General features: G+C 39.6%; 1 protein-coding gene across 2 annotated transcripts; it reads right to left on the minus strand.

Annotated features, from left to right (window-relative positions):
* Positions 1 to 1,668: 1,668 nt before the first annotated feature.
* On the minus strand, positions 1,669 to 10,659 carry LOC129697151 (uncharacterized). Of its 2 annotated transcripts, XM_055635409.1 has the most exons (21): positions 10,100 to 10,658; positions 9,915 to 10,007; positions 8,519 to 8,643; positions 7,823 to 7,963; positions 7,199 to 7,279; positions 6,791 to 6,958; positions 6,596 to 6,692; positions 5,827 to 6,044; positions 5,270 to 5,423; positions 4,495 to 4,709; positions 4,313 to 4,427; positions 4,038 to 4,240; positions 3,842 to 3,959; positions 3,594 to 3,760; positions 3,427 to 3,503; positions 3,228 to 3,355; positions 2,910 to 3,099; positions 2,691 to 2,835; positions 2,528 to 2,621; positions 2,365 to 2,460; positions 1,670 to 2,287 (listed from the first exon to the last, which is right to left on the minus strand). In XM_055635409.1, exons 1-21 carry the CDS (start codon positions 10,179 to 10,181, stop codon positions 2,166 to 2,168), a joined length of 2,829 nt encoding a protein of 942 aa, XP_055491384.1. In that variant the 5' UTR covers positions 10,182 to 10,658; the 3' UTR covers positions 1,670 to 2,165. The 2 variants fall into 2 exon arrangements, with proteins under 2 accessions (XP_055491383.1, XP_055491384.1); XM_055635408.1 differs by having other exon boundaries at positions 1,669 to 2,287; positions 2,528 to 2,835; positions 10,100 to 10,659.
* Positions 10,660 to 17,471: the final 6,812 nt, after the last annotated feature.

Raw genomic sequence — 17,471 nt, forward strand, 5'->3', positions numbered from 1 at the left:
CTGGAATATCCCATCTCCTCCCATGTGAATAATATTGCAATGCAGGAGGGGTAAATCTGATTAATAAATTGAAGTTGATGGGTCCAGAAATAAAAGTCAAGAATTGGTGTGTATTTTATTGGTGAGCCACTGGAAAGACAGCTTGTCCAGCAAAACAGCTTCTATTGTATCAACAAATCAAATCAGACAATGAGGTGTTTTTGTAATAGTTTTAGGAATCTCTCAGAGCATTTAAGTGCTATCAGTGAACCAAATTAAGATTGAGCCTACAATAACTTTTTTGCTGTGGGTGCAACCTGTGGTCAGAACATGAACCATCTCTGATACTCAAGCATTTATCACCATTGCATACAAATTCAATATAATTACTACAACTTGCTATGGTATTAAAGCTGGAGTAACTCAGGCACTACCTCTGGAGAACATGGGTGATGTTTCAGGTCAGGAAGATCTGAGAAAGATCCCAACCTGAACCACCTCTACACATTTTCTCCAGAGATGGTGCCTGACTTGCTCCAGCAGTGTCAATTTTTGTAAACCAGCATCAGCAGTATTTCAGTGACCACTTGCAGTTAAAGTAGAGTCAGTTGCATACTTGAGACAATTGTTTCCGATTACTGGGGGAAGGAAGCAACATTTTCTCCTCTTGTTTATTTCCAAAACACTCTTAAGTGGTTCTCTTATTCCCAATTGAAATTGTATTACCTGTATAGCCAATTCAGTTCAGATATAAAATCTTCCTAAATTAATTGTATATCAAAACCATGTTCTGGAGATATGTAAAAGCAGAACTTCTTGTATACTGTTAATACTTTGGAGAAATAGAAACTGCATTTCTTGCAGCTCTATGCAACTGCACAAATACAACCACAAATATGACAAGCTCTGATTTATCATGTTGGCAGCTTCTTGTGAAACTGCCAGCATTTGCATCTATAGGTAATTGTTCCAAATTTTGAAATCAGCAAGTTGGAGGTTTAACATAAGGTAAGAAACACTGAGCTACATTGGTAGATCATGTAACTTTAATGCAATAACCTAGATGTATTTTTCCAATACTAATGATCGGTAGTGCAGTTTAATGATTGGTATAGTCAAATTAAAAACCTAGCTTACAGCAAACCTCTGGGCAGTAAAGATTTTATTGAGCAAACAAGCCTTCAATGCAAAAATGTTCATCCATTGCTGCATAATGCTACTCCAGGACCAATTGCTACAACTAGGTTATTACAGATGCATTCTGCAGCCCAAATTTAAAGGATATTTTGATTGTCCCTTTTAACTTATCCCTACTAGGTATTACAATATGGAGAAAGTGGCAAAAACAGAATTAATTTAACAACAAGTGCCTTTGCTTAACTGTCCATGAAATTATCTCAATAAGACACGACCCAGAAATCTATCACATGACTTATCCAGGAAGCTTCAAATAGGTGCAATCTCTTGCCAAGAACTGGTGTCAAATAATAAAACGGAGTATACAAATTAAGGGAGACAAAGTTACAAATCAAAATAAAGCAGCATGTAGTGAGGAGATTGAAGTTTGTGCAGTGCCCAACTATGTGAATACCCATTTTGAAATTTGGCAAACTGTTTCTGAAACCGACTAATCTGTCCCATTAAAATGGGCCAAGGTTTACAAATGGATAAGGCAGTAAAGGACAAGGCAAACCCAGGGATATTCATGGGATTTAGGTACTTTAGCCTCAAGGAAAAATTTAGGATAGCAGAAAATGGCCAGCAAGGTTATGCAATACCAAACAGGGCACCAAGTCAGTAATAGGAATCAAGTCCAAAGGGCCACTACCTGAAATGTTACCCATTCCTTCTCTCCAGAGATGCTCCAACAGGAGTTACTCCAACATTTTGTGTCTATCAAAAGTTGAGCTTGAAAGTTTATTGGAATTAGCACAAGTGACAACATGGAATTCAATGGTACTTTAGTTCAGGATAGTGGCACCTCGAAAATTAGATTAAATTAAAAAAATCCACATAAACACCAAGCCAGATGCAAAAGGCAACAGCCCACGGACTAGACATTGATGGAAGTTTTTCACATCTTTCATAAAACCCAAAGTTCAAGAAAGTAAATTACCTTCACAGCAAACTTACACTAAAAGGCAACTGAAGACTCGGGTAATAAACATTTCAATTAAGAGCTTGTTTTAATCAGAGTCACTGCTTTTTTGACATACACGACCAACAATTCCAAGTGCAATTGAACTAACAATAATTGTTGCACCTCCAATCAGCAGCACTGGCCAGGAATAAAATTCCATTTGGGCATCTGTGGGCCAGGGAAAATTAACAATTACAATTTTGAAAATTATGTTGCCTTGTAATAGCTCAAGAATGCTACCTCACCTCTCATGTCATGCTCTACATTTGGAAATTTTGCTACGAGCACTGCTCCCGACGATACAGATCCCTCCAAATGGTGCACTCCATCTACACTCCGACCTGCAATGACACCATGATCAGCACCAAGCTACAAGCCACAAACAACCTTGCCATATTGTTAACTTACCCATTCGTTGTTTTCTTGGCATACATTTACCAGGACAGAGAAACTCGTTAATTGGGTCCTTCTTGCACAAAACTACACTGCAATGAAAGTACACCTGAGGGAGGAAAACATTAGTGAGACACTGCTCACTGGGTTTGAACATAATGTGGATAGCAATTCTCACCTCTCGCAACAAGGTATTGAGATCTCCCAAGATGAATGCAAATGTCTTCACTTCAAATCTTTTCACATGGCTAGGATATCTCACCCTCTCATTCCTCACAACACGATGGAAGATGGTCACTTGCAGATCAGCTTCATACTCACAGCTATTAATAAAACAAATTAGTCCATGCCAATTATTAATTGCCAACTATCCTTCATCAGCAATGGTCACACTTACCTTTGGACAATGATGGGCCACTGTGGAATACTGTCTCTTCCTGGTGAGGCAGTTGCCCAGCAGGATTGCAAGAACAACTCAATTTGTGGATCTTCATTGTGCAGCAGTTGCACTTCAAAGTAGAGGGGGACAGCCAGATACTTCACTACTGGATATTCATCTTTTTTGTACAATGTAGTATAGGATTCATCTGCAAATTCAAAGGAAAATGTGGGTAGGTATCCAAAATAAAGTTGGGCCAGGAGAGTCATAAATCCCAGTGATCACTATTGAGAGTCAGGTCATTGTAAAGACTGAAAATATACCAAAGACTTTTACCTTTGGCAAGTTGCATAACCAAGACGATGGGTCCCATCCCAGGTACAACAACTGGCAGAGGATTAATTTGGTGTTCAAACTGAAGATGCAGAGAATCATTTATGGGGTAACGACAAGATATTGCAAGTCTAGGAGGAGAAAATGTATAATTTATTCATACACACATGGAATAAGGCAAACCCATTTAAATCGTTCTTACTGAAAGGTTGGCTCTTTAGTTGATTTGGCATCCATGTACACCACTTCATTCTCATAGATCATGTAATTCTTCTCAAACTAAGAAACAAAAAAAAAATGTTCAGCTATTAAATGGTTGTCCAGGACTTCCTGCAGACTCCACATGCCATTTACACACCAATTGTTTACCCTTCTCGTTGTGCCACAGGAATCCACAGAAAAGTCAAAGACTGCTTCGAACTTGCTTTCCTTTGCCTTGCAAGTCTGGTCTTTCAGCACGATTGTGCTAGCATCCATTCTCAACTGTCTTCCAAGTTTCACAGCAGTAATCATAATCCAGCCATTTGGGAAACATCCTGAAAGAGGAAAGGTTCATCATCACCAAGAATAAATGATGGCATGCAGCTATTAGTTGGGAAGTAAAACCAAAAACTTACTTATGAAGTCAGCAGTAGGAAAGCTGCAGGAAAGAGAAAAGTTCATCAGCACCTCGAAGGTTTTATTATCCCTCAGTTGGAAGTCAAATCTGCTCCGAAGGCCTTGGTGATTAATTGCCTGTGATGAGATAGCAATTGATTAATTTTGATTCCATTCTAATAATTGCAAGACAGACCATTTGTGGAAACCACATACCTCATGGACAACTTCAGGTGAATCATGTGGAACAGTGATTGTTAAGTGGGTACCATTCTCCCTCAAGATATACCCATCATGTTCAGAGTGTAGAGAGAGCTGCACGTTTCCAATGAAAGGGATCCAATATTGATCCAAAGTTCCGTGTGTAATCAGTAAAGTCACATTTTCCTGGTCACAAAAGCCACTTGCCACTGGAAGTACTGGAGGAGGAAAGAGTTCCTTAATCAGTCAGGGGATCTCGAAGTTACAAGAAGAAGGCCAAAACAACTCACCTATGTTGTGCTTGTGTACTAATTGAGCTACATAGGTGAACATTTCATCTTCTGGCACGACAGCCAAGGTGTAGATGATGTCAAGGGTATATTGTTCAACACCATCTCCTATATACTAAAATATAAAGCAGAGACTTAGCAGCTGGTCAGATGACAGGGACATTTTACAAATAGGCCATTACCTTCCTATCAACGACTGGAGACTCCATTGGAACTTCAAGAACAAATATTTTATCAAGGGTCGTCTCATTTGGGGTAGTCGCATTGTAAACATCAAACAACTGGTTTGGTTCATCCACAGAAAAGGACTGAGAACCAAGAGTGAGTTTGTGCAGTTCCACATCAGGAAGAAAATTGCCCAATGATACATTGAATAGCCATTGTTCAGGTTTGGTATCTGAATAAGAGAAGTAGAATTAATTCTTGGAGATGCAGGTAAAATATTTCTACCAATTGGTATGAACAGTCTTCAGACCACAATCTTTCACTTTGATTCTAGATACTAGACATTGTTTTTGATTATAGTTGTAAGATCACACCAGATCATTTGGATCCAGTCAATTACTTCCAAAATATTTGGTTCAGTCAACCAAGATTTCAGCAAAAAGAGCGAAAGAATACAGCAAGATGGAGTCTCTAGTTATTCACCCACAGCATTGTGTATGGTCAAACCCTGCAAAGTCAAGTACATTGCTTTCTTCTTTGTATACACTAACACATTGTTTCACTTATAAGTGGTGCCTCCCATGAATGGCAATAGCATTTTTCCCTTCCCTGGTTCTATTATTGGCAGCCATATTTCATTCATGTTCTTCCAATAGCATTTGGATAGTTAACCATTTCCTGCTTTGATAGGAAATCAATCCTGAATTTAAACAATTCTCAGTAACTATAGAATGATTGAGAACCTTTGTCAATAAATAGCTCAAGTTTACATTAACGACCCACAGTACCTACCATCAGTGAGAACCAGAGGCTTAGGAATAAAGGGAGTGGTGGCTGGATATATCACATTCATTTTATTCATTCCCCAGGTTTCATCTTCCCACACGTGTTCCAAAAACAGATTAATGCTATACTTGATGCCATACTGGCCATCCATTACATGGCTCTGAAATAAAACATTTAAGTTATTAGAACCAAGTCACTTAAAGCTTCATTGGTAGACATTTAAATGTTTCTGATTGCGCATTGAGCCCTTCAAGTTCAAGTCTTCAGCTACATGCAGTCAAAAGTGGATGTGCAATTATGTAGAATGCTAAACTGGGTAGGGGCTTTGGTAGCACTATAGACTGCCAAGCCCAAGATATATTTGAAGTATGAACCACATTGCTCAGCGTACATGTGCTCCAGCCTCAAGACCTCAATCTTACTAATTTAGCAAGATTAAGATTAGCTTCTATAATTAAAATTGGTTAATATTTAGATGGATGCATTTAAATGTCCAGAGGGCCAAAGGTGATGTCTTCATTTGATACTTATGGACATTCATTCCAGCAGCAAATTCAACTAACCTTGTAGTGTCCATCTTGTGCTCCAATTGGAACCTTTACAGCAAGTGCAGTGTCATTTTTATCCAAAGAATAATTTCTTTCTGTCATTATTTCAGGATCCAATTTGATACCATTTACTCCCATAGAACTGTTGTCTTTAAGAACTGCACTGGTCACAATTGGAGTGAATATTCTTGGCAATGTCCAGGTGATTAGGTCATCCACAAATGAAATATCACCTGGCAAGTGCAAAGAGAAAACTCGTTGGTTAAGATGCCACATACCCAATTATTTTAGACAAAGATTAAATAATGTCCTTTAAAAGATAAACTAGAATCTAGTGTTGTGGATCATTTCAAGGATGTGGTTTAGGATGCACTCATGGTGGGAAGCATATGGTCGATTATTGTGCAGAAAACATCCAGAATTTAATTTCAAACATGTCATTGGTAGACTTGTCTTTAGACTGATAAGGATTTGTTAAAGGCAAGGTAATCTTAGATCAACTTCACACCCAATTCAGCCAAATCAAATATTACTTAAAGCTTCAACCATTCTGCATGGCTTGATATTTCATTAAAGACAGGAAAATGACTAGTATCTGCTCACATTGGTAATAATTACCACAGATTACAAGAATGAAATTTTATATCTATTACACCTCCAAGACCACAGGATTGAAGTCCAGGCTCGAAAGAAAGCTGGCCAACATGTAATTTAGTTGAACATAGTTTTAAATAGAATGCAAATCAGTCAAATACAATTAATAGAACTGTAAAAATATTTTTACCAAGAGGACAAGCCACTGCAGTGTCAATTAACAGAATGATCCAATGCTGTTTGTAGAAGCTTGTTGATTTGATAACAGACAAGGGAACACCTTGGACCTAAGGGAAGAAAGTTAAAGTATTATCTCACTCATCAGTGTTTTGAAGCACCACACACACACACTGCTACTAAGTGGAAAAGTAATTTGTGAACTCACCAAAACGACTTCAGCTTCTTTTGTATGATAAGGAGCACGGAGCAAGATACGAGACACTGTGGTGTTGATTCCGTAATTTAGCTGATGTGCTTCTTTCACGGTCTTACTCACTTTACCACTGGAAGTGTGAAATACCACTTGCCATATTCCAGTTTCTCCTCCGACTGCCTGCATGGAACACCAGGGAAACATGAGCAACTTGAAAGTAATGAAGCAAATTCAGAAATTAATAACTCCAATTGCATTTCACTTTTGTTCCCAATCAAAACAATGTATTTTATGGATAAATATCAGTTTGAGAAAGTCCTCAACTTAATCGATACACTTCTTATTTGTAGAATGAAACTGTTGCTATTCATTAAATTAGATTTAATTTGGCAAAACAGGTAGAGAAAAAGGTGAACCTACTTCAGGAAATGCTAAAGCCCAATCTTCAGCATCTTGAGCGTAATCCTCCTCTATGGTCGGTATCTTTCTTTGTACAGAGACCTGTGCACAATTGCAAGATTAGTGCATTGCAATAGAAACATTTGTACTCGAGTACAAACATTAATTTATATTTAATAGAATTGGCCAACACTTTCTCACAAGTTAGTGGCAAGGTACATTTTAAGATCTTTATTTATTTTGAGTGTTTTCAGTGAAGTTAGGTGGAAAGATGAGATTTAGACATGTAACTAGGGACAACCCAGGATTGTTTTGGTGTTGCAGATCATGCTCTTTGTCAACTATGGCTATAGTTCTGATCTTAAAAAACAATCAATGGAGTGGCAGAAATTTTGTTCACATTAACTACACATTGTGGCACATGGCTCCATCTTGAACAAACAATTTTCTAAACTAATCATGTAGGTCAACAATTTCACAACTTCAATTTTGATGAAAGAATCTCAGCAATGTCTACAAATCAGAAGTTCAAATGTAATAAAATTTGATGAATTGTAGAACAATTCCTGTATTTGAGGTATGTGCAGAAGCCTCTGATAAAGTTAGTCTGATCAACTCATCTTCATCATATAGAATGGAGTTTACCTGCATGTAGTTTTCTTCACAGAAGATTTCCCTTTCAGCCCATGGAGAGTACATACAAGATAGAGTTTCAATGTATGTTGCAGCTCTGGAGGCAGGTCCTGACACTTGTATTTGTATGGTCAGATTAAACTGCTCATCATTCTGCAAATGAATTGGAAATGTACAAGTTATACCAAGAAAAGCACATGGTGATAATCTTGTCATCCATTGACACCACATGTGTACAATGTTGGGCTTGCTTTAGCATAGATCCATAATGCCATAAGCACTACTTCCAGCTCACCTCCTACTTCAATGGCAGATCACATCCTTAGGATATAGTACTTAACCAAACAGTTGGACATCTAATTTTAAAGCAATCCCCATCATCTATGCTGTAGCCATGTGCTCAAATATCCCCATGAAGTACCAGGGAATAGAGTTCAAACCTGACCTTTAGGAGCTCTCTGAAATTTACACATTCTCCTGCAACTGTGGGTTTGTTCCAGGAGCTCCAACTTTCGCACATCCCAAAGATGTTCAGGTTGGTAGTTTTTTTTTTGGCCAATGCAACATTGTATAGGGAGTGAATGTGAAATAGGTACAACAGAAATAATGCAAATGGGTGATTGATGGCCGACATAGTTTGGGACCAAAGGGACTGTTTCCATGATGGATCTTGCAATCAAAACCGTCATCTTCCTAGTAATTACTTACCAGTATTTGCACACCACAGCTGAGGACAGATGCACGGAATTCAACATTCCAGTAATCTACTGAAATTGTGTAACCACACTGCGATGCAAATCTTGGTGTTACGGAGAATATATAACCCGACTGATCTGAGACAGGAAAACAGGATAAGTTAAACAGAAGATAGACAAAATGCTGGAGTAACTCATCAGGACAGGCAGCATCTCTGGAGAGAAGGAATGGGTGATGTTTCATTTAGAGACCCTTCTTCAGCATCTGCAGTTCCTTCCTACACACAACAGGATAAGTTACTGTATTTAGTAGGTAGACACAGAATGCTGGAGAAACTCAGTGGGTGAGGCAGCATCTATGGAGAGAAGGAATTTGCAATGTTTCGGGTCAAGACCCTTCTTCGGAATGTGTATATCGCTACACATAGAAAAAAGCATTGGAATGAAGGACACAAATCCAAAAATTCAGGGAGTAAAGAACCAAATAATTACAAATGTTACAAATGGATTAGGAGAATTGTTGCCCCAGTACAGGTAGGAAAGCTGTTGTACTAATTGGTAGGGAGTCAACCTGACAAAGTAACTGCCAAACCATTACAGACAACATATCAAATGCAACCAAGACAAATTCTAAGACTACAGCAGTAAACTTAAGACTTTATATTAAATTTTTCATAGGACAAGGTGTTAGATGATTAATGTTGCACTGAACATCCTGATCATCAAATGAAATCATGTTCAAGGATAGATGTGAGATATATTAGGACAAGTACATGGATGGTTTAGAGAGATATTGGCCAAACAGACAAATAGGACTAGCTTAGAGGAGTATCAAGGGCAGTTGGGCTGAAAGTGTTCCACATGTGTATCTGTACAAAATTGGTGTGAATAATCTTGCAAAGGGATACTATCTTGTTTCTGCTTAAATCTAACCTAATCACAAAAGCTTAATAGCTTATACAAGGTATTATCTTGGACAAAAGGACAGATTTCCAATTCAAACATTGATTAGACAATTACAAACTCTGGTAACAGATGCCCTTATTCAGGATTGTATGCTTTTGAAGCTTCTCGGACTGAAAGTGCAAAGTGGCTTAAATCACCAATGGAAGTAGAGTGAAACTGCAGCAACATTTAACTAACTTACCCAAAACTTAAATTCAAAGCGAGCAATATTTTCATTGTATCTATATCCCATCCTTGGGACAATAAACTGAATTAGAATCTGTTCTATGAATGTTGTATTCAAATTAGATATACTAATCTACTCCCAACATCCACCTTCAGGTGTAATGTTTTGCGCATAATTGTGAATTGTTTACTCCGCTAGTAATGATCAGTAACGTGGACAATAAACGTCGAGTCAGTGTAGTATCGTTCAACGCGGTTATAGCTCACGGAAAACTCACCGACGACGTTAATCTGCCACAGTTTCCCAGCGAGAAAGCGCTTGTCCAGTCCGACCCAAAATACACTGTCTCGGCATTCAGTCTTCACAAAGCCTGCAGGAAAGTACAGAACACTCCAGTGTTAAGCGGACTGACCCGGCGCCTTTCCTGCCCTCCCCTCCCTCTAGTGCCACCCGGACACTGACCTGCAGGCGCACTTTGTATCCCCCTGTCAGGAGCTGCCGCGACCGTCGCCACCACCACCCTGTAAAATAAACGAGCGCCCATCAGTGGGACGGCAAACCCCGGCGCTGCTCACAAACCCTGCCACCGTCGAATGACAAAAACTCACCCAAATATCAGCAGTACACGCGCCATGGTCCAAAGCTCGCCCGTCCGGGCGGTGTCCGTCTTGTGTTGTTGCATCGTCCCCGTTTGCAAGAGACAGAGCGTGAACCCGCTGTAAATGGAAGCAGCGGGAAGGGGGCGCGCGCTATTTATCCGGGTCCGGGTGGGACAGCGCGGCGGACACCTGGCGCTGATTGCAGGCGGACATGTGACCCGCGTCCAGGTGATGCGCCGAAAATGAATGATACCGGGGTATAGGATTGACCGTAATAAACACCGCTAGTGGAATTGTTTACTCACCGCTCCAGTGAACCGCTACCTAAGTATACTGGGACTTGATGTAACAGCAGTAGTTTTGAGAGCATTGCACCGGTAAGCCAGCATTGATTTTCATGTTCAGGTCTCATGGTGAAAGTGGATCCCACAACATTCTGACTCAAATGCAAGGAACTTTCAATTGACTAAGGTCAGAGTACCAATTGTTAGATATCAACATTTCCAACATAAAATACTGTAACGTTAATTTGCAACTGATGTATAAAAATCATGCTTTGTCAATATTTCTCTCACTTTATGATGGCATAAAGACTCTTAACAACATTGATGTAAAATTGATCTTCACAATTCACAAGTGCCCAGCTCTTTGAAAGTGGCAATACAGTGGCAATACCCAGATTTTAAATACTCTAATAAATGAGTGATTTTTGATATCCTAACATACTCTCACACATAAAACAGCTGACATTGTACATTTCAGATTATAGGTTTGATATGTGAACTGAAATTCCATTTAAATCTGCTACAATTGTCAAGTAAATTGACAGTTTCTAACAACTTTTTACCCTGCAAAATGAGGAAGTTAAACCATACAAATTCTGAAGAAGGATCTCGACCCAAAACATTTATTCTCTCCAGAAGTGCTGCCTGTCCCTCTGAGTTACTCCAACATTTTGTGTCTACCATGCAAAGTTACACAATCTGTGCAAAGTTATACAATCGATCTCAACTGAAAAATTATCTCTTGTGCAATGGTTAGGCTTAAATATTAGGTATTATTTATTTTGTTTTGTTTGGGAAGAGAGTTATTGCAATAATATTATTATACTAGTCCATCTAACTAAATACCTTTAGTAATTATTTTCTTGAATAAAAGACACAAATTATATTAATACAGTGGCAGTGTCCTTTAATAATGTAAGTGACTGGAGAAGTTAAGTGACGTGCCAACTCAGTGTGACTCACAAAGAGATGACTGATATTTCTCTATTCACCAATAACTTTAAACATCCATGCAATAAATCAGGAGAGGAATTGCATCGGGAAGTACACCATCATCAGGATTATTGGCTTAAGTAAACTAATACAAAGGAAAAGCATTACACTAAATAAGAAAAATGTATAAAGCAATATGTATTTTGCAAGGGAGAATCACCATATGTTTAATAATATTTATACACATTTTTTCACAGTAAGAATACAACTTGAATTGTGCTGAAATCGTTTGAATTCACAAAGTTTTGAGAGATGAGAGTAGTTACTTTGCAATGTTACCAAACATCTATAACTTTTATATTTACATGTTTCCTGAAATGTAAATAAATGTTGTGTATTTCCAGGAAGAATATGACTTTGGATAAAGCTAATGACTTTTCAATTTTGAACATTTGCAATGTGAGAATCCTCATCAGCATACAATACAAATAATTATGACCGGTTCCTTCCTCAGCTTAATTGGTATGAACATTATTTTGCAATACACAATCAATGCACCTGGACTTAATCTTGGTTGAGGTGAAGGTCATTAAGTTAAAGCTGGTAATTGGCCTCATGCAGTGATTCTATATGATAATCTCTTTCATATCACCGGGATCTGCAGATACCAAATGCATTCAGGTGACAAATGAGACTGCAGATGCTGGAATCTTGAGCAAAACACAAAGTGTTGGAGGAGCTCAGTGGGTCAGGCAGCACCTGGGAAGGGAATGGAAGTGATATTTCAGGTTGGGACCTTTCTTCAGACTGAATGCAGGAGACACAAGAGATTACATATGCTAGAATTTTGGGCATCAGTTTGAAGAAGTGCCCCGATTCAACATATCATCTCTCCATTTCTCCACAGATGCTGCCTGGTCTGCTGAGTTTCCCCAGTAGTTTGTTGAATACAGGTCTGAGCTTGACTGTGATTTAAAAAAAAGAATGTTACCCCACAGCGCTCTTCCAAAACACTCCTTGCCCACATATGACATTGGGGGTGGCACAGTAGCACTGTAAAGGGCCTGTCCCACGAGCATGCGACTGCATGCGGCGAGTGCTACCAAACCGGAAGCGGGGGCCACACGGAAGTCGAGTGATGCCGTACGAGTTGACGTGAAGTTCGAGCAAAGTTCGCGATAGGCATATGCCGTCAAGACGTTGCGTACGGCATCGAGACGCTGAGGACGCCCGTCAAGGCGGTGCGTACGGCCTCAATGTGGCTGTGGGCCGGCAAGCCGTTGCCGTGCTGAACTGACAGTGCCAGCTCCGCACAACTCCATACGGCTCCGGCGAGGTGGGACCGGCCCCACGAGGCCGTACAGCTCAAGCGACCATGTTAGGTCGTGCTTGCTGCATGCAGTCGCATGCTCATGGGACAGGCCCTTAAAGTTGTGCACCTGTCTCACAACTCCAGTGACCTGGGTTTGTTTCTGACCTCTGGAGCTGTGAGGATTTTGCATTTCTCCTTGTGTCTGGATGGATTTCCCCTGAGTACTCAAATTTCCTCCCACATCCCACAGATGTATTAGCTGTTAGCTATAAACTAGCTATTTGGATGAGGAACTATAAGGAGGTTGATGTTCATGAGTCCACACCAGAGGTACCTTCTGAAATGCAGGGTGATATACCAAAGTAATGAATGAGATCGACCATCTGCATTTATTTAGCCTTAATTCAACAAAAAGTCCCAAGATATTTCACAGACACATTATCCAACAAAATCCTACTGGAGACCACACAAAATGTTATACTCTACGGTAAAGTGTTTGGTCAAATCATCTATTTTTCTAAAATACTTGAAAAGCTATTTGTGAATAGACTTGATGACTTCATTGAGAAATATGAGTTATTGAGTGATCATCAATATGGGTTTAGGAGTAATCGATCGACATCTTTAGCGGTGATGGATTTTGTAGAAAATATAGCAACAGCAATAGATAAGAAACTACACACTGTGGGTGTATTTATTGATTTACGTAAAGCATTTGATACAATTGATCATTCCTTACTTTTGCAGGAATTGGAACTTTATGGTATAAGAGATGTCACACAAAATTGGTTGGGAAGTTATTTAAGTAATAGGTTTCAGTATGTAAAAATTAATAAAATTGAATTTAAATGGAGTTGAAATTGAAAGAGTATATCAAACAAAATTCCTGGGAGTGATTATAGATCATAAACTTTGTTGGAAGCCACATATAGAATACATCAAACGGAAATTATCTAAATCCACTGCTATTCTTTACAAAACAAAGGATCTGTTGAATAAGAAGTGTTTGTATATATTGTACTGCTGGCTTATAATGCCATATATGTCATATTGTGTTGAAGTTTGGGGAAATGTATATAAAACAAATATAGACCCTATAATTAAACTCCAGAAAAGAGCTATTAGAATAATAAATAAAGCTTCTTACCTTGAAACTACAAATCCATTATTCATAAAGTCCGGTAACTTAAAATGTTTTGATATTGTGCATGTAAAGACATTAGAAATACTTTTCCGAGTTAGGAATAAAAGCCTTCCTGTTAGTATTCATAAACATTTTTAATTAAGAGAAGGACATTATAATTTAAGAGGGTTGTGTATTTTTGAAACATGCAAAGTGAGAACCAATGTAAAATACAGATGTGTCTCAGTTTTGGGAGTCAAATTATGGAACGGGCTTAGTGATGAGTTGAAATTTTGTAGCTTTCTGTCGAGTTTCAAAAAAGCATTAGAATGTAAAATAATTAAGAATTATAATGTAAAATGTTTAAAATGTAAAATAAGTAAGGATTACAATTTAGAGTAAATTTTATTATATTTTTCTTTCCTTTGTAATACTGATATTCTGGGTTATCTTATTTTATGGATTGTATAGGATAGGCAAACATAAGCTTTGTGGCTTCAGCCTATTCCTTTTTCGTTCATTGATTATGTGAACGTTGTGTGAAATGGATACAGTGTTGGTTCATATTCACACAGATTGTAAAGTTTTGTTCTTTTTAATATATGACCGAAATAAATCATTCATTCATCATCATCATCATTCATTCATTTCATTCATTCATGCATACATTCATTCATGTTAAGGAATATCTTAAGAGGATAGAGAAGCAAAGGTTTATCCGGAAGTGGCGGCGCTGGGAACGGCTGCGGCTCGCCTGCAGTCCGTTTGTCTTTTACTTTTTTGTGTTGTTTTTTTTCGTTTTGTCTAGTTATGTTTTTGGTTTTTAGGCTGTGTTTATGTGGGGAGGGGGGTGGGGGGTGAAACGGGGGCTGCTGTCACTCCCTTCGGGGGAATACGACCTTTTTGTCATATCCCCCTTCTTTGCCTCCGTCTACGCTGAGGCCTAGCGGAGCCGGCGACCTCGGGACTCTGGAGGCAGCTGACAGGACTCGTCCTGGGCTCGCTCCCGGCCCAGCCCGGGATGGAACGGTGCTCCCGTGAGAGCGGCATGGTGAGGGGCTGGAGTGGCCCAGCCCGAGGGAGGAATGGCACTCCCGCTGGAGTGGCCCAGCCCGAGGGAGGAACGGCACTCCCGCTGGAGTGGCCCAGCCCGAGGGAGGAACGGCACTCCCGCTGGAGTGGCCCAGCCCGAGGGAGGAACGGCACTCCCGCTGGAGTGGCCCAGCCCGAGGGAGGAACGGCACTCCCGCTGGAGTGGCCCAGCCCGAGGGAGGAACGGCACTCCCATCGGAGTGGCCCAGCCCGAGGGAGGAATGGCACTCCCGCTGGAGTGGCCCAGCCCGAGGGTGGAACGGTACTCACGTGAGGGCGATCCGGTCAGGGGGCTGGGACGGTGCTCCGGTGGCTGGGACGATGTTCTGGCGGCGGTGTCCAGAGTCCTGGGTTCAGCCGCGGGCCGGCGGCTGCGTGTGCTGGACTGGAGGTGCGGCGGCTTCGACCACCCCGGGCCGCAGTGTTTGAACCGGCCCGTTCGCGGGGTTCGGTGAGCTGCGGGACTGTTTGTACCATCGCCCGGTGGGGAATTGCCTCAGCGCAGAGGGAGAAGAGGGAAGAGACTGCAGCCCTAAGATTTTTGCCTCCACCACAGTGAGGAGGTGTTTGGAGGACTCACTGTGGTGGATGTTAATTTGTGTTTATTGTTGTTTATTATTGTATCATTGTATGTATGACTGCAGGCACGAAATTTCGTTCAGACCGTAAGGTCTGAATGACAATAAAGGAAATTCAATTCAATTCAATTTAGGGATGCATTTTCAAAGCTTTGGCCCTGAGACATTGAAGGCACCTATAAATTGAAGGAATATATATTTCTCAGTAGCTTGTAAGGCTGTACAGGATTGCAGAGTGGGAAAAGACCAGAGTGGGATAAAAGCATTTGAAAATAAGGAGGTTTTAAAGTCAAGCCACTTCTTACTTGGAACAAATGCAGGTCAGAAAACATGGAAGTGATGGGTGAGCAAGACTTAGCTTGTGTTTGGACACAAATAATGACGTTTTGGCTGATAAGTTAATAGTAAATATAATTCACTAAGTTTAAAAGCCAATTGGTGAATAATGTAAAACATAGAATAATTGTTTAACAAAGGACAGAAAGTTGGACAGAAATGAGAATGTTTAGGCACAAAATGCTGGAGTAACTCAGCGGGGCAGGCAGCATCTCTGGAGAGAAGGCATGGATGACGTTTTGGGTCGAGACCCTACTCCAGCATTTTGTGTCTACCTTCAATTTAAACCAGCATCTGCAGTTCTTTCCTACACGATGAGGATGTATAAGCAGAACTGATCAATTTTGGAGCATTGCTATTTCTAATTAACACCAACTACGTAGACACTTGCAGACTGGTCTAATTCATCAGTTTGAAAATGCTTCCAAGCTAGAAACAATAGTTGAATCTAGAAAGGAGCTCATGAGTTCCAAGGTACATTAAATAAAATCTATTGGTGATGGAGAATTAGCTAATTGAATGTAATATAGTTAACCACATATTATTATGCATTTAAAATTAATGGGTGATATAAATTTACTGTGCATGATGCTGATTTAAAGTTGTAATTGGCTACAGCACAAAATCAAAATGGAATCATATCTGAGGATGCCTAAAGTACTTGTTGGTACTTTGAAAGATTTTGTTTTTTACAGTTCTGGCCTTTGAGAAAAATATGAATGTGTGAAGATCATGGAGCTACTTTGTAGAGAATGGAAAGGTAGATTCCACATTTTTACAAGACGTGCTGAAGAAGTGCTGGAAACCTTGCACTTTACAGCTTTGAAAGGTAGTGCTGAGAAGTCATATTATAATAAACCGAAAGTAAGTTCATTCAAGTTGAATAATTGAAGTTGAACAAATTAGTTATATTCGTGGAAATACAAAGCAAATGCAAGACCAAAGTGAAGATTTCACAAAATTGTGGAACATTGCTTCAGAAATGAATCAGAAACAATGGCATGGATATACTGGAAGATGCTGGAACCTTGAACAAAGCACAAAGTGCTGGAGTAACTCAACAGGTCAGGCAGCATCTGTGGAGGGAATGGATAGGTGATTTTTTGGGGGGTTGGGACCCTTGTTCAGATTGGAAACTATTGCAAGTTGTTATATTGTGATTTTAAAGGGCCTGATTAATAACAATAAGGACATTCCTCATTTATTTACAATATCACTGTGCAAATAGATGAGAAGGATGAAACAGGATGAATTTTTTTTTAACATTAGATGATTTTGCACAATTAATTTCATTTTATTATGACCCAGACTTTATGATTCTTATGAAATAGCTAACCCATCCTCATATATATTTGCTTAACTTCTATTTATATCTTCCCCGTAATTATCTTTATTTAATTTCTATTCTATTTGCTTGCTTATATTATAGTTGCACCACACAGCTATGTATTTTAGTTGATTTGTACTACGATAGCGTGGACATGTTGATTTGTATTTGTGATTATCTGTATAGGCCTCTAGAGGGAGGCAAAACATTTCATTTTCTACAGTTACCGCAGAGCAAAATAATCCATTCT

Source organism: Leucoraja erinacea, chromosome 5 (genome assembly GCF_028641065.1).
Source record: "Leucoraja erinacea ecotype New England chromosome 5, Leri_hhj_1, whole genome shotgun sequence".
Lineage (NCBI taxonomy): Eukaryota > Metazoa > Chordata > Chondrichthyes > Rajiformes > Rajidae > Leucoraja > Leucoraja erinaceus.